Raw genomic sequence first — 12,038 nt, 5'->3', positions numbered from 1 at the left:
ATTTTCTATTCTTGTTTGACCCCCCCCCCATGGTAGTAATGAGAAAAATCTCTTGACTTTTCTTAATGAAAATAAAAAAAATCTCACTTATTGTTGAGGAGGAATCTTTATTCAGTTACTCTCTGGTTTATAGGCTTTATTTTTCTCAGCCGTCCTAATAGAAGGATCCTCAGAGGCCACTTTGAGAGGGGCGAGTGCCCGTTTGGGAGGCTTGCCTTTCTGTCTTGTAACGGTATGTTGTTTTGGATTTCTGTAGCAAAGTGCAGGCCCGAATAGCATTCTCTGCCTATCTCCAGCATGTTCAAATCCGCATGATGAAAGACAGCGCAGGTCAGACGTGCGGTGCCAGCTGGGCTGCCAAAGAAGACGAACAGATGGTGAGGCTCTGCTCATTGGAACCTTTTCCTTTCCCTTCTCTCCCCCCCCCTCTCTGTCAGGGTAAAGAGCAATGCATTCTTCTGGTAAAGAAATTATTTCATGGCTTAGCTTATATTATAGATTTCTCTTACTTTAACATGAAGTAAACGTTCTGGAGCCGTGTTCATCACACCGCATGTCTGTTCCGAAAATGGAAACTGATTGTTCATTAGCTGTCTGGTGCTTACAGATCCCTTGAAAGAATACCAGTTAGAATCCTTTCAGAAGCAAATTTATGTTTTATTAACTCTTGGAGGGGGGCATTGTCATCCCTGTTTTACAGAAGAGAAAACCAAGACCTAGAGAAGGGAGGTAACTTGACTGTTGTCCCACAGCTTGTGTGTGGTGAAATGGAACACAAACTCAGATGTTATAATTGTACATTATTTGCTCTCCTATTGTTCCCAGGAGTCCTAAGGCATTTATTTTCCTGGGCTGAGGTGTCGAGTTCTTGAAATTCAGCACATTATCATAGGCTCTCTATGTAACATCCTCCATTTTAACATTTTCTTTTTACTAGTTGTAACTTGATAAAATTCTGAGATTACTGGAAACAAACTTGTATAATAATTTTATATCTATCAGTCATTTGAACATGCCTAGAATTTGATATTCTAGCGAGGTTTTCCTTTTTAGATTAGAGTGACAGGGAACTTCAGTTTCTTTGGTAAAGCCAGTGTTGATGGAAGAAGTCGCAGCCCTTCTCTAGCCTTTTTAACCCCAGGGGTCTGTCACCAAAGTAAGAGAGGGGCCCTTAAGCCTGAGGAAGCTGCATGCTTTGTCCAGCTCAGTGGTGTTCATGCTGTCCTTTCCAGCTCTTCCCATTCAAGAGCCTTACAATATGCCAGGCTTATTATAAAAGCATGATGGCGATCCCAGAAAACAACTTGTGAATTTAAAGTAGCCTGTACAACGCAGAGATAAAAACTTGTGTGTTGTGAATAATCCTTCAGCCCTCAGTGGAAAATGTTAGCTCTGCTCTTTCCAAGTGGAAAATTGAAACTGCCTTTTTGAGAGTCAGTTTGTCTGCTCCACTGTGAAAAAATAATGTTTTAATATAACAGCTTAAACCACCCTATAGTAAAGAGAGTGGAGTAGAACTATGAAATCCAACCCTCTGGTTATGAGACTATTTCTTTATACTGAAGCAAATTGGCACAAAAGGACAATGAACCGAAATCAAATTCAAGAAGAAAAAAATAGCTCAGCAGAGAATAACCACGCAACTGTTGGCTCAGAATTCACACAAGAATATTTAGGATCATCACTGCAAAACTTTAATACCAGTTCTGTGCATTTATTTTTGAAAATACATCTAGAGAGCAAACCCTAACCCGTTCCCTGAGGATTGTGGCAGTGGTCTTGTTTATGAGGAAGGTAGGTGTAGAATTGCCTCTCTGGTCCAGGTTAGGGTTAGAGACTTTATTACATAACTCACAGAAGGCACATCAAATATACGGTCCCAACATCTGTCATCTTAAGGCAATTTCATTGTGTTTGGCCTGTGGCCTTGCAAAATCTTTCTTTGAAGCATTTGTGATGTTATGAATGATCTGATTGGTGTATATTCAGATTTCAAAATCCTTTGTCCTCAAGTGAGGTGCATTCTTCTTCCCTTAATGACCTTCCACTGTGCCCTGCCTGCCAAGCCCTAATTCTAAAGGCTTTCTTTTCCTTGGGAAAGACAAAAATATCATCTTTGACTCATAGTAGCAGTTCTTTCTTTCCCTTTGTCACTAAACTTTTTAAATCAGTAGTTTCTACTCTTCACCTGTATTCTTCACTATCCATGCATTTCTTAACTGCTTCCTTCTATTCCCTTTTTTCTATGGAAAGTATTCTCTTAAAATTGTCTCAGATGCTGGCCTGACCAAGGGCCTTGTCTTGGTCATGGTCCTTGCTGGCTTCAGTCTTGGGAAGAAGCTTTGGACGTGGGACCCTTTCCTCCCCTAACTTCCATGACATTGTTTTCTCTTGGGTTTCTTTCTTCATTTCTGATGTTCCTGCCATGGCGGGTGTGTGTGTGTGTGTGTGTGTGTGTGTGTGTGTGTGTGTGTGTGTTTTGTTGGTTTTTGTTTTGTTTTTCTGATTCTTCCTTCCTATATCTCTAAGCATGACAATTTTCTGATTCTTTCTCGCCCTTTTCACCTTTGATATTTCATCTGCTCCCATGATTTTCATTCCACGACTTATCTTTGAATGCTGCTTTCCCTAATAACCCTATTAGAACTGAATTCTGCAATTTGAATAGTACTTTTTATACATGAATTATGACAGTTTTATAGCTGTTGCTTTATTATACAGTTATTGATTTTGATTTTCTGATTGCCAGCTTATGGAGGGAAGAGAATGCATTTCTGTTGGTTTGTTATGTCTTTCTGTGTCCTTCCTCCTTCTTTTTGTTCTGGGTCTTACTTGTTGAAATGTAGTTTTCTTCTTCTCACCTCTCAGTTGTGTAATCCCTTGATAGCTTGTCTTCTGTTGCTTAGCACAATCCCTGCTTTTTTTCCCCAATGACTCTTAACTGATAGGAGCTAGTGGTTCGTTTCCTCAAGCGGGCATCCAGTAACCTCCAACACTCACTGAGGATGGTGTTACCCAGTCGACGATTGGCATTTCTGGAACGCAAAAGAATCCTGGCCCACCAACTGGGTGACTTCATCACTGTGTACAACAAGGTAGGTGGTTTATCTGTTGATCTTTGCTTTAGATTGCCACACACTGTCAGAAACGGGCTAGAAGCCTCTGTCCCACTGGGTGGAGAGGTCCTTCATTCTTATCTAGCATCATTATCCCCTGTGTGTGACTGTTGTAGGGAGCAGGACCTCATTCCTTAACCCAGGGGTCTCAAACTCACGGCCCGCGGGCCGCATGCGGCCCGCCGAACAATTTTGTGCGGCCCGCAGACTAATCCACGAAGTTCAAAACATTTTGGATAAAATTAAGTAAGCCTAGGGGCCTACTTGTATTTTTCATTTCTCTAGCATCCTAGCTAGATATTAGCTTAGTTAACAGCAGTTGTGATGTGAACTACAGTTTCTGGTCGTTTTGTGACACTGAGTAAACTGCATGTATGATTGTGCTTGTTGTACTGATTTTTTCTTGTTTTCAACAGCAGTGAGAAAAGTGTTGCGTAACAGTTGCCTTTTGTAGACCTAGTGCGGCCCACATGCTGAGTTGAGTTTGAGACCCCTGCCTTAACCCAACCGGCTGAAAAGCTACTTACATAGTACTGCTGAAGGCCCCAGTGGCCATAGTGAACTCTTATCAGAAGGCACATTCTTTCTGAGCTACTGTACCTGAGGTGACTCCTGGGCTCTGGGAATGTGCACTGTCATGATTTTGCCTGTAGATAGTGGCAAATTGACTATCTGAGAACTAATCTAAACTGTGGATTTAATATAATGATAATCTCCTTGCCCAAGAGAGTTATATATACTTTGTTCTCTAGAACATTTTAACTAGTGACATCACTTTACAGCGAAGCCCAGGGAATATGCTACTTGGTTATAATATTTTGCAAAGCATCTTTTATCCTAGGGTTTCAGAATGCTTTAGAAATTCTTTTTTTTATACTTGATTGATTTGAGAGAGAGAGAGAGAGAGAGAGAGAAGCATTCATTTGTTGTTCCACTTAGCTGTGCATTCACTGGTTGCTTCCCCTATGTGCTCTGATTGGGGATTGAACCCACCACCTTGGTGTTTCGGGACTATGCTCTAACCCAGTGGTCCCCAACCCCCGGGCTGCGGACTGGTACCGGTCTGTGGGCCATTTGGTACCGGTCCGCAGAGAAAGAATAAATAATTTACATTATTTTTGTTTTATTTATATTTAAGTCTGAACGATGTTTTATTTTTTTAAAAATGACCAGATTCCCTCTGTTACATTCGTCTAAGACAGTGGTCCCCAACTCCCGGGCTGTGGACTGGTACCAGTCCGTGGGCCATTTGGTACTGGTCCACAGAGAAAGAATAAATAACTTACATTATTTCCGTTTTATTTATATTTAAGTCTGAACAATGTTTTATTTTTTAAAAATGACCCTCTGTTACATCCGTCTAAGACTCACTCTTGACGCTTGTCTCGGTCACGTGATACATTTATCTGTCTCACCCTAAAGGCCAGTCCATGAAAATATTTTCTGACATTAAACCGGTCCGTGGCCCAAAAAAGGTTGGGGACCACTGCTCTAACCAATTGAGCTAACTGGCCAAAGCTAGAAATATCTTTTACTGTTTATAAAATGTATGGTCATTTTGCAGAAGGGAAAGCTGAGGCCTGAAATTTTAAATGGCTTTTTAAAAGATGCATGGAATGGTTGATTGGTACAATATTAACACAACCCAATCTATAGACATGATTTATTCCAGATCTGTTGAGAATTTTGATATGTCTTTTATAAGTGAAGAATTTATTCAGTTTGGGTGCTGGTAGAGGAGTATCTTTGAAAACCTATCTTTCTTCTCCTTAATTGTAACAAAATGCATTCTCTGTTGTCATATTGTTAAAGCTCCCAGTGTGACCACAGACCCTGCAAAAGTACTCTAAATATCCCTTTTCTCAGGGCTATGTGAGTAGAAAGTAAACACATGATAAAAATTTACATTTATTCTGCAACTTTTATTTGGAAATTTCACAGTGTTTCATGAAATAATGGCAGAAAGTAATATATCAAATTTATAGGTGGCCAGAGGACATGGAGGAATGAAGTATCTTTACTATAAAGACAGATTAACCCAAGCTGTGAAACCAGTTGATGAATGTGCATTTATCAGGAGACAGTTTTATCTTGTTGTTTTTCTGTGGGGGTTGGACACTGGGTAGGAAACAGAACAAATGGCCAAAAAGAAATCGAAGAAGAAACTTGAGGAAGAAGAGGAAGATGGGGTGAATGCAGAAAGTTTTCGGGAGTTCATCAGAAAAGCAAGGTAGAAGACATTTTTGAAGAATAAAAACTATCTTATTCTGTGTTCCATACTTCCCCATTGAATTCCCAGTATTTCCTTGTTTCTAACATAGGGATGTGAGTAAAATTACTCTTAGAAGGAAAAAAAACACAAACGTTTCTTAGGCTTGTCCTCTCCCTATCTCAGCCAATTATGTTGCTGTTGTCATGGTTTCAGTTATCACAACACTGCTGCCGGGTATCTGGGCTGTATTTCTAGACAGCCTTCAAAGTATACATCACTCAAAGTGCGGAGAGAGCCCTTTGGAAAGTTGAGTTAGAGGCTTCTAGTGTTTACTGGATCTGAATTTACCCCTGGCCTACTGATGTAGAGAGATGACCAAATTTTGCCTACGCTGAGTGGGTTGAGGAATTGGCAATTCCTCAGCACTGAGGGTTACGCCTAATTGATATAAAATAGAACAAGTCCTTCATGCTTAAGGTTTAGCCTTTAGGGATTGAAATTTCAGCGTTTGGCTTTCTATCTTAATATAAATCAGGCCATTCACAGTGTGTTTCTGATGGAAGAGGGAACAAAGGTATTTAATTTTAAATTGTGTATAATTCACGCTTAAAAGCCTTTGCCTAAAACAGACATACATAAAACCACTAAAATAAAAGATAAAACATTTGTGTAGCCCCATTAATTAATCTTCAATGATTAAAGTCACAGTGGGAAGAAAAGCAGTAGAAAAACCACCTCTTGGTTGATTTTGTTCAAGTCCAGTCAGTGGCAGATTACCAGTCACCGAAACAGTGTGATCCGTGCCTGATGCCTGTGTAGCCCCACCACAGCCTCAGTGGCATTGCTTAACACACAGCAGGTACATCATTTTTTTAGGAGTTCATAATTAAATGTAGTCATTTTGTTGACATTCTTGGGTCTTAAGTAATATGATCGATAAGGCAGGTATAGAAACAAAGCAAGAAGCAGTTCCTCACACCAACATCAGAAAACTAGAAAATAAAAAAACTAGGTTATGTTCCGAAAACGGTTCTTTTAAAATAAAAGGATTAATTTCAAATTGCTCCTAGGAATCTTAAAAATACCTAAAATATAAAAAAGAAGAAAAAAAAACTTTTAAAAAAGTCATGTGTATTTCCCTACCAGGCCTAATCTGAGACTAAAAATGAATTATATGTACTATCGACTTGGATATAGATTTGGAGATTGAGTTTACTACTGAGTGTGGATTAAATGTTGATTGTTGTAAATAGACGATAGTATCCCTTCCTTTATTACATTTGGGTGGTATGTGGATACCCTTGTCAGAGTTGGTAACCTCACACACCTGCAGGGTCAGGCAGGGAAACGTGGATGGTGAAGTGGGCAGAGAGTAAGACAGGAGGCATAAAGCAGTTTGTACAGTGGTGCCTTGAGATACGAGTTTAATTCATTCTGTAACAAGCTTGTAAGTCAGTCAACTTGTATATCAAACAAATTTCTCCCATTTTAAATAACTGAAATAGATTTAATTCGTTCCAGCCCTGTGAAACATCCCCAAACCATCCTAAATTATGAAAAAAGACGTTTTTAATTAAGAAACACACATGTATACTTTACCAATGCATAACAAATTTATGAAATAAAAGAAAAAGTGTTATTTAGTATTGTATTCTTACCTTGGAGACAGACGAGTACAGCTAATGGAGGTGAATGGTTGAGGAGGAGAGAGGGAGGAAGATGCAGGCACTGTAGACACGTAAACTAAAACTGCACTTTCTTAACACTAAATGTAAACTAAAACTGCATTTTCTTTAAACAAAACTAAAACTGCACTCTCTGTACTTAAAATGAAACCACAAAAACTTAATTGTAAAAAAATGCACTTTCTTAAATTTAAACTTAACCTAAGCTTAACATTACATATTTTTCATTTACTCATCACCTGTTTTTGCCTTTTTGGCTGCACTTTTTTTTTTTTAAATTTTATTTATTTATTTATTTTTTACAGGACAGAGAGAGAGTCAGAGAGAGGGATAGACAGGGACAGACAGACAGGAACGGAGAGAGATGAGAAGCATCAATCATTAGTTTTTCATTGCACGTTGCAACACCTTAGTTGTTCATTGATTGCTTTCTCACATGTGCCTTGACCGTGGGCCTTCAGCAGACCGAGTAACCCCCTGCTGGAGCCAGTGACCTTGGATCCAAGCTGGTGAGCTTTGCTCAAACCAGATGAGCCCGCACTCAAGCTGGCGACCTCGAGGTCTCGAACCTGGGTCCTTCCTCATCCCAGTCCGATGCTCTATCTTAAAATGTTACGGAAATATGACAAACAAGTGTCATTAAAAAGTGCTGAAGCGGCCTGACCTGTGGTGGCACAGTGGGTAGAGCGTTGACCTGGAATGCTGAGATTGCCAGTTCAGAACCCCAGGCTTGCATAGTCAAGGCACATATGGGAGTTGATGCTTCCTGCTCTTCCCCCCTTCTATCACCCCCCCCCCCCGTCTCCTTTCTCTAAAATGAATAAATAAAATCTAAAAAAAAAAAAAAAAGTGCTGAAGCACGACTAGTTGAAACTTTTTCTGGGTGTTTCTTTTCAGTGAAACTTGAAAGCTTCTCCCACATTGCCAGCACGTCTTTATTTTCACTTGTAGAAATCACTTCCTTCAACTCTACCTCCTCCTCACTACTAATCTCTTGCAGAAGCTCCATATGTTGCATTATCTGTAGCTCCTTCAACTCCTCAGTTGAGAGTTCCTCCTCATGTTCCTTGACGAGCTCGTTTACATCACCCTCATCTACCTCCAGACCCATCGACTTTCCGAGGGACACAATCTCCTCCAACGCTTCTACCTCTGTCTCAGTCTCTGGTTCGAATCTTTCGAAGTTCCTGTCTGCAACAACATCAGGCCAAAACTTTTTCCATGCCGAGTTCAAGGTTCTTCTTGTAACCTCTTGCTATGCCAAGTCAATGATGCGTAAACATATCATGATGTTGTAGTGATCTTTCCAAAACTCTCGAAGGGTTAGAATTGTATTCTCAGTCACCTCAAAGAAGCGGCAGAACAAGTGCTTTGTGTAAAGCTTTTTAAAGTTGGAAGTGACCTGCTGATCCATAGGTTGCAAGATTGAAGTCGTGTTGAGTGGGAGGTAGAGAACTTTCACGAATTTGAACTCATCGAGAATGTCATCTTCAAGACCAGGTGAGTGAGGCTGGAGCATTTTCAAGGATTAGTAATGCTTTCATCAGGAGTTTATTTTCTTGAAGATATTTCTTCACTGCAGGACCAAAGACAAGATTTACCCATTTAATAAAAAACTACTGTGTAACCCATGCCCTAGCATTGGCACGCCACATAACCTGCAGTTTTTCTTTAAAAATCTTGTGAGACTTAAAGGCTCGAGGGTTTTCGGAATGATACACTAGCAGTGGCTTTACTTTCACTGCTAGCATTTGCACAAAATGCAAGGGTCAGACGGTTCTTCATGGGTTTCTGGCCTGGCAGCTTCTTCTCCTTTGCAGTGATGAAAGTCCTCCGGGACATTTTTTTCCAAAACAATCCTGTTTCGTCACAGTTGAACACTTGTTGGGGGATGTAGCCTTCCTTTGCGATTAGCGCAGCAAAATGTGCGATGTACTCCTCAGCTGCCTTAACGTCAACACTCGCAGCTTCACCATGCCTCACCACCGAGTGGATGCCAGATCTCTTCTTGAAATTTTCAAACCAGCCGTGACTTGCCTTAAACATATCTTCTGCTGCCTCTTTTGAGGTTGATGGTTCTTTCTTCTTCAAGTCGCCGTAAATAATACGTGCCTTTTCACATATTACAGTCTTCATCACTGTATCTCCTGCCAGCTCTTTCTCTTTCACCCACACCAGTAAGTAGAAGCTTCTCCATTTCTTCATGGATATTTGTCCTTAATTGGAACAGAATTGTAGTTCCTTTTGATGGCATCCCTTTGTATTAAGATGGTACAAATTGTAGATGTATTGAGGTTGTGCGGTCTTGCCAGTTCAATCACTCGTACATCACGCTCATGTTTTTTTTTATTTTTTCCTGCTTTACTTCTATTGACATCATTCTCTTCTTCTCACCACTGTCCTTTACACTCACTTTCTTTGGCCACATGATAGTACACAAAAAAGTTAGTAAAAAATGTAAAAATGATGCAAGAACAAGTACAGCGCACGAGATTCGACTTGATTCCACGGGTAACACGTGAGAAAGAACGATATGCTCCTGTTGTGCTGCCGATACTGGACCCGTGCACCAACTAGTGGCAGCTTCCCGAATCACAACTCGTATCTCGGAATTTGCTCAGATCTCAGACAAAAATATGGATTGAGTCGTAGCTTGTATCTTAAAAAATTCATATGCTGGTCTGCTCGTATCTCAAGGTACCACTGTATTTTGACCTTTCCCTTTTAGTATTCTGTGAAGGGCCAAATAAAACATTGACAAACAGAGGCAGTCTCCTGTTTGCAGCTTCAGCTTTAGGTCTTCGGTGGTTACTTGAGATACTTACTTTGTGACACTTTTCTACTTTGGAGATTTGGGACTCACCCTGAAATTCATTGACGTTGTCATTATAGTGTGTGCTGAAAACGGGGTATAGGTTCTTTGTAATAATGCGGGACTACTTTGCTTATTTGAAGGCTACTTACCTGGAACATAGTGAGACTCTAGAAAAAATTACAAAAAGCCATTGGAGGCTCCTCTAGATAGTTACAAAATCCATGCATGATGTGTACTAGAAGAATCTGGTAGGCCTTCATCTATTTCCTTGTACTTTCCATTTTGTGGATATTCGTGAAGCACACATATAATTTCACGTATAGTTCATTCTCCTTCATTGTATAGATGGTCAGGGCACTCTTCCGTGGTTAGGCTGGTGGGTCCCCTTTTAGCTGACATAAACAGAATGGCACGTGGTTCCTTTGGTGAGTATACTTCAGTTGTCCCAATGTGGGGTGGGCAGGCTGTAAGGGCCAGGTAAGAAATACTTCAGACTCTGTGGGCTGCAGGTGGTCTTTATAGCATATTCTTGTTGACCCCTGATCTAGAACATGACTAACCAATAGAACTTTCTATGTTGTAGCTACTGATTACCTGAAATGTGGCTAGTATAACTGAGGAAAAGAATCTTTACATTTATTTCATTTTAACTCATTTAAATTTAAATAGTTACATATAACTGGTGGCTATTTTATTGGACAGTGTAGATCTAGAAAATTCACTGTGGAATGAATAAAGCCTTATCAGGCCTTACGTTTTTAGATTTACTTATATTGTATTTCACTATCTGTGAATTGGGAGTTTTCAGCAGTGCTTCTCATCGTCCCATTCTCCGTCTTACTCCATTTCTGTAATAAAATCTGGGGAAAGATTTTCCAGAGAAGCTTCCTATTCTGACCATACTTTTTCTCCTCATTTCAGTGAGGCAGATCTGGAGGAGGTGTTGACTTTCTATACCCATAAAAACAAGTCTACAAGTGTCTTCCTGGGAACTCACTCAAAAAGTTCTAAAAACAGCAACAGTTACTCTGATAGTGGGGCAAAGGGTGGTAAGTATGCTGGTTAATTAATGAAAAAGAGGAAGAATGAGTGAAAAATGAGATACACAAAGAAGAGCCAAGAATAATGTGCTGCTTAAGGACAAGTAGGCCCCAAGATGGTGGAATTTTACAATGTCGGGGTGGGTGAGAAGGAGGCATTACGTTTTTGTGCTAAAGATAGAAGACGCACATGATCTGATATTTTTTAATGATAATTAACAGAGTTTTTCAAGATCTATTAATAGTTGACATTTAGTGAGCATTTATTTGTTTATCTGGAGGTGATCTTTATTTTTCTTCCAAAAATCATACAGAGTAGGTGCTATTATAGATGAGAAAATAGAAGCAGAAAGATACTGGGTGTCTTGCTCAAGGGTGCCCTTCATGTGCTGTGGGACAGGAGTTTGAACCTTTGCCTGCCTGCCCTGACTCAAAACTTGTGCTCTTGGCCCTGGCCGGTTGGCTCAGTGGTAGAGTGTCGGCCTGGCGTGCAGGAGTCCCGGGTTCAATTCCTGGCCAGGGAACACAGGAGAAGTGCCCATCTGCTTCTCTACCCCTCCTCCTCTCCTTCCTCTCTGTCTCTCTCTTCCCCTCCTGCAGCCGAGGCTTCATTGGAGCAAAGTTGGCCTGGGCGCTGAGGATGGCTCCATGGCCTCTGCCTCAGGCACTAGAATGGCTCTAGTTGCAACAAAGCAACGCCCCAGATGGGCGGAGCATCCCCTCCTGGTGGGCATGCCGGGTGGATCCTGGTCGGGCGCATGCAGAAGTCTGTCTGACTGCCTCCCCGTTTCCGGCTTCAGAAAAATGCAAAAACAAACAAAAAAAACAACAAACTTGTGCTCTTACTTTGTCTTCCTACCTCTCCTGATGCTGTCTCACTTTTGTTAACTCTTCCTTCCTCTAGCTCATCACCATTAGCATTTGGGGTAGAAGAATTCTCTGTCATGTAGGACTGTTCCATATCTAGTGGGGTGTTTAATATCCTTAGCCCCATTCACTAAATTCCATGAACCTTCTTTAGTCATTGTGATAACCCAGAATGTTAACACATGTTTGTAGAAGTTCTCAATGATGGCAAACTCTGTGATGGGGATTTTGGCATTGATGTGGATCAAAGTATCAAGGTTACTTCATATGATCAAAAAATAGCAGTGATAGTCTGTTATGAAC

The 12,038-nt window shown here is 40.6% G+C and overlaps 1 protein-coding gene across 11 annotated transcripts in view; it reads left to right on the top strand.

Annotated features, from left to right (window-relative positions):
- Positions 1-12,038, top strand: part of TTLL5 (tubulin tyrosine ligase like 5) — a 313,529-nt gene that overhangs the window by 121,726 nt on the left and 179,765 nt on the right. For all 11 annotated transcript variants that reach the window (XM_066341426.1, XM_066341431.1, XM_066341430.1 and 8 more), the window contains 4 exons: positions 257-377; positions 2,949-3,095; positions 5,243-5,346; positions 10,750-10,877. In XM_066341426.1, the coding sequence (XP_066197523.1) occupies positions 257-377; positions 2,949-3,095; positions 5,243-5,346; positions 10,750-10,877 (500 nt within the window). The remainder of the gene's footprint in view (positions 1-256; positions 378-2,948; positions 3,096-5,242; positions 5,347-10,749; positions 10,878-12,038) is intronic.

The sequence above is a fragment of the Saccopteryx leptura genome, chromosome 6 (genome assembly GCF_036850995.1).
Source record: "Saccopteryx leptura isolate mSacLep1 chromosome 6, mSacLep1_pri_phased_curated, whole genome shotgun sequence".
Taxonomy (NCBI): domain Eukaryota; kingdom Metazoa; phylum Chordata; class Mammalia; order Chiroptera; family Emballonuridae; genus Saccopteryx; species Saccopteryx leptura.
This window is presented reverse-complemented; position numbering and strand designations above follow the sequence as displayed.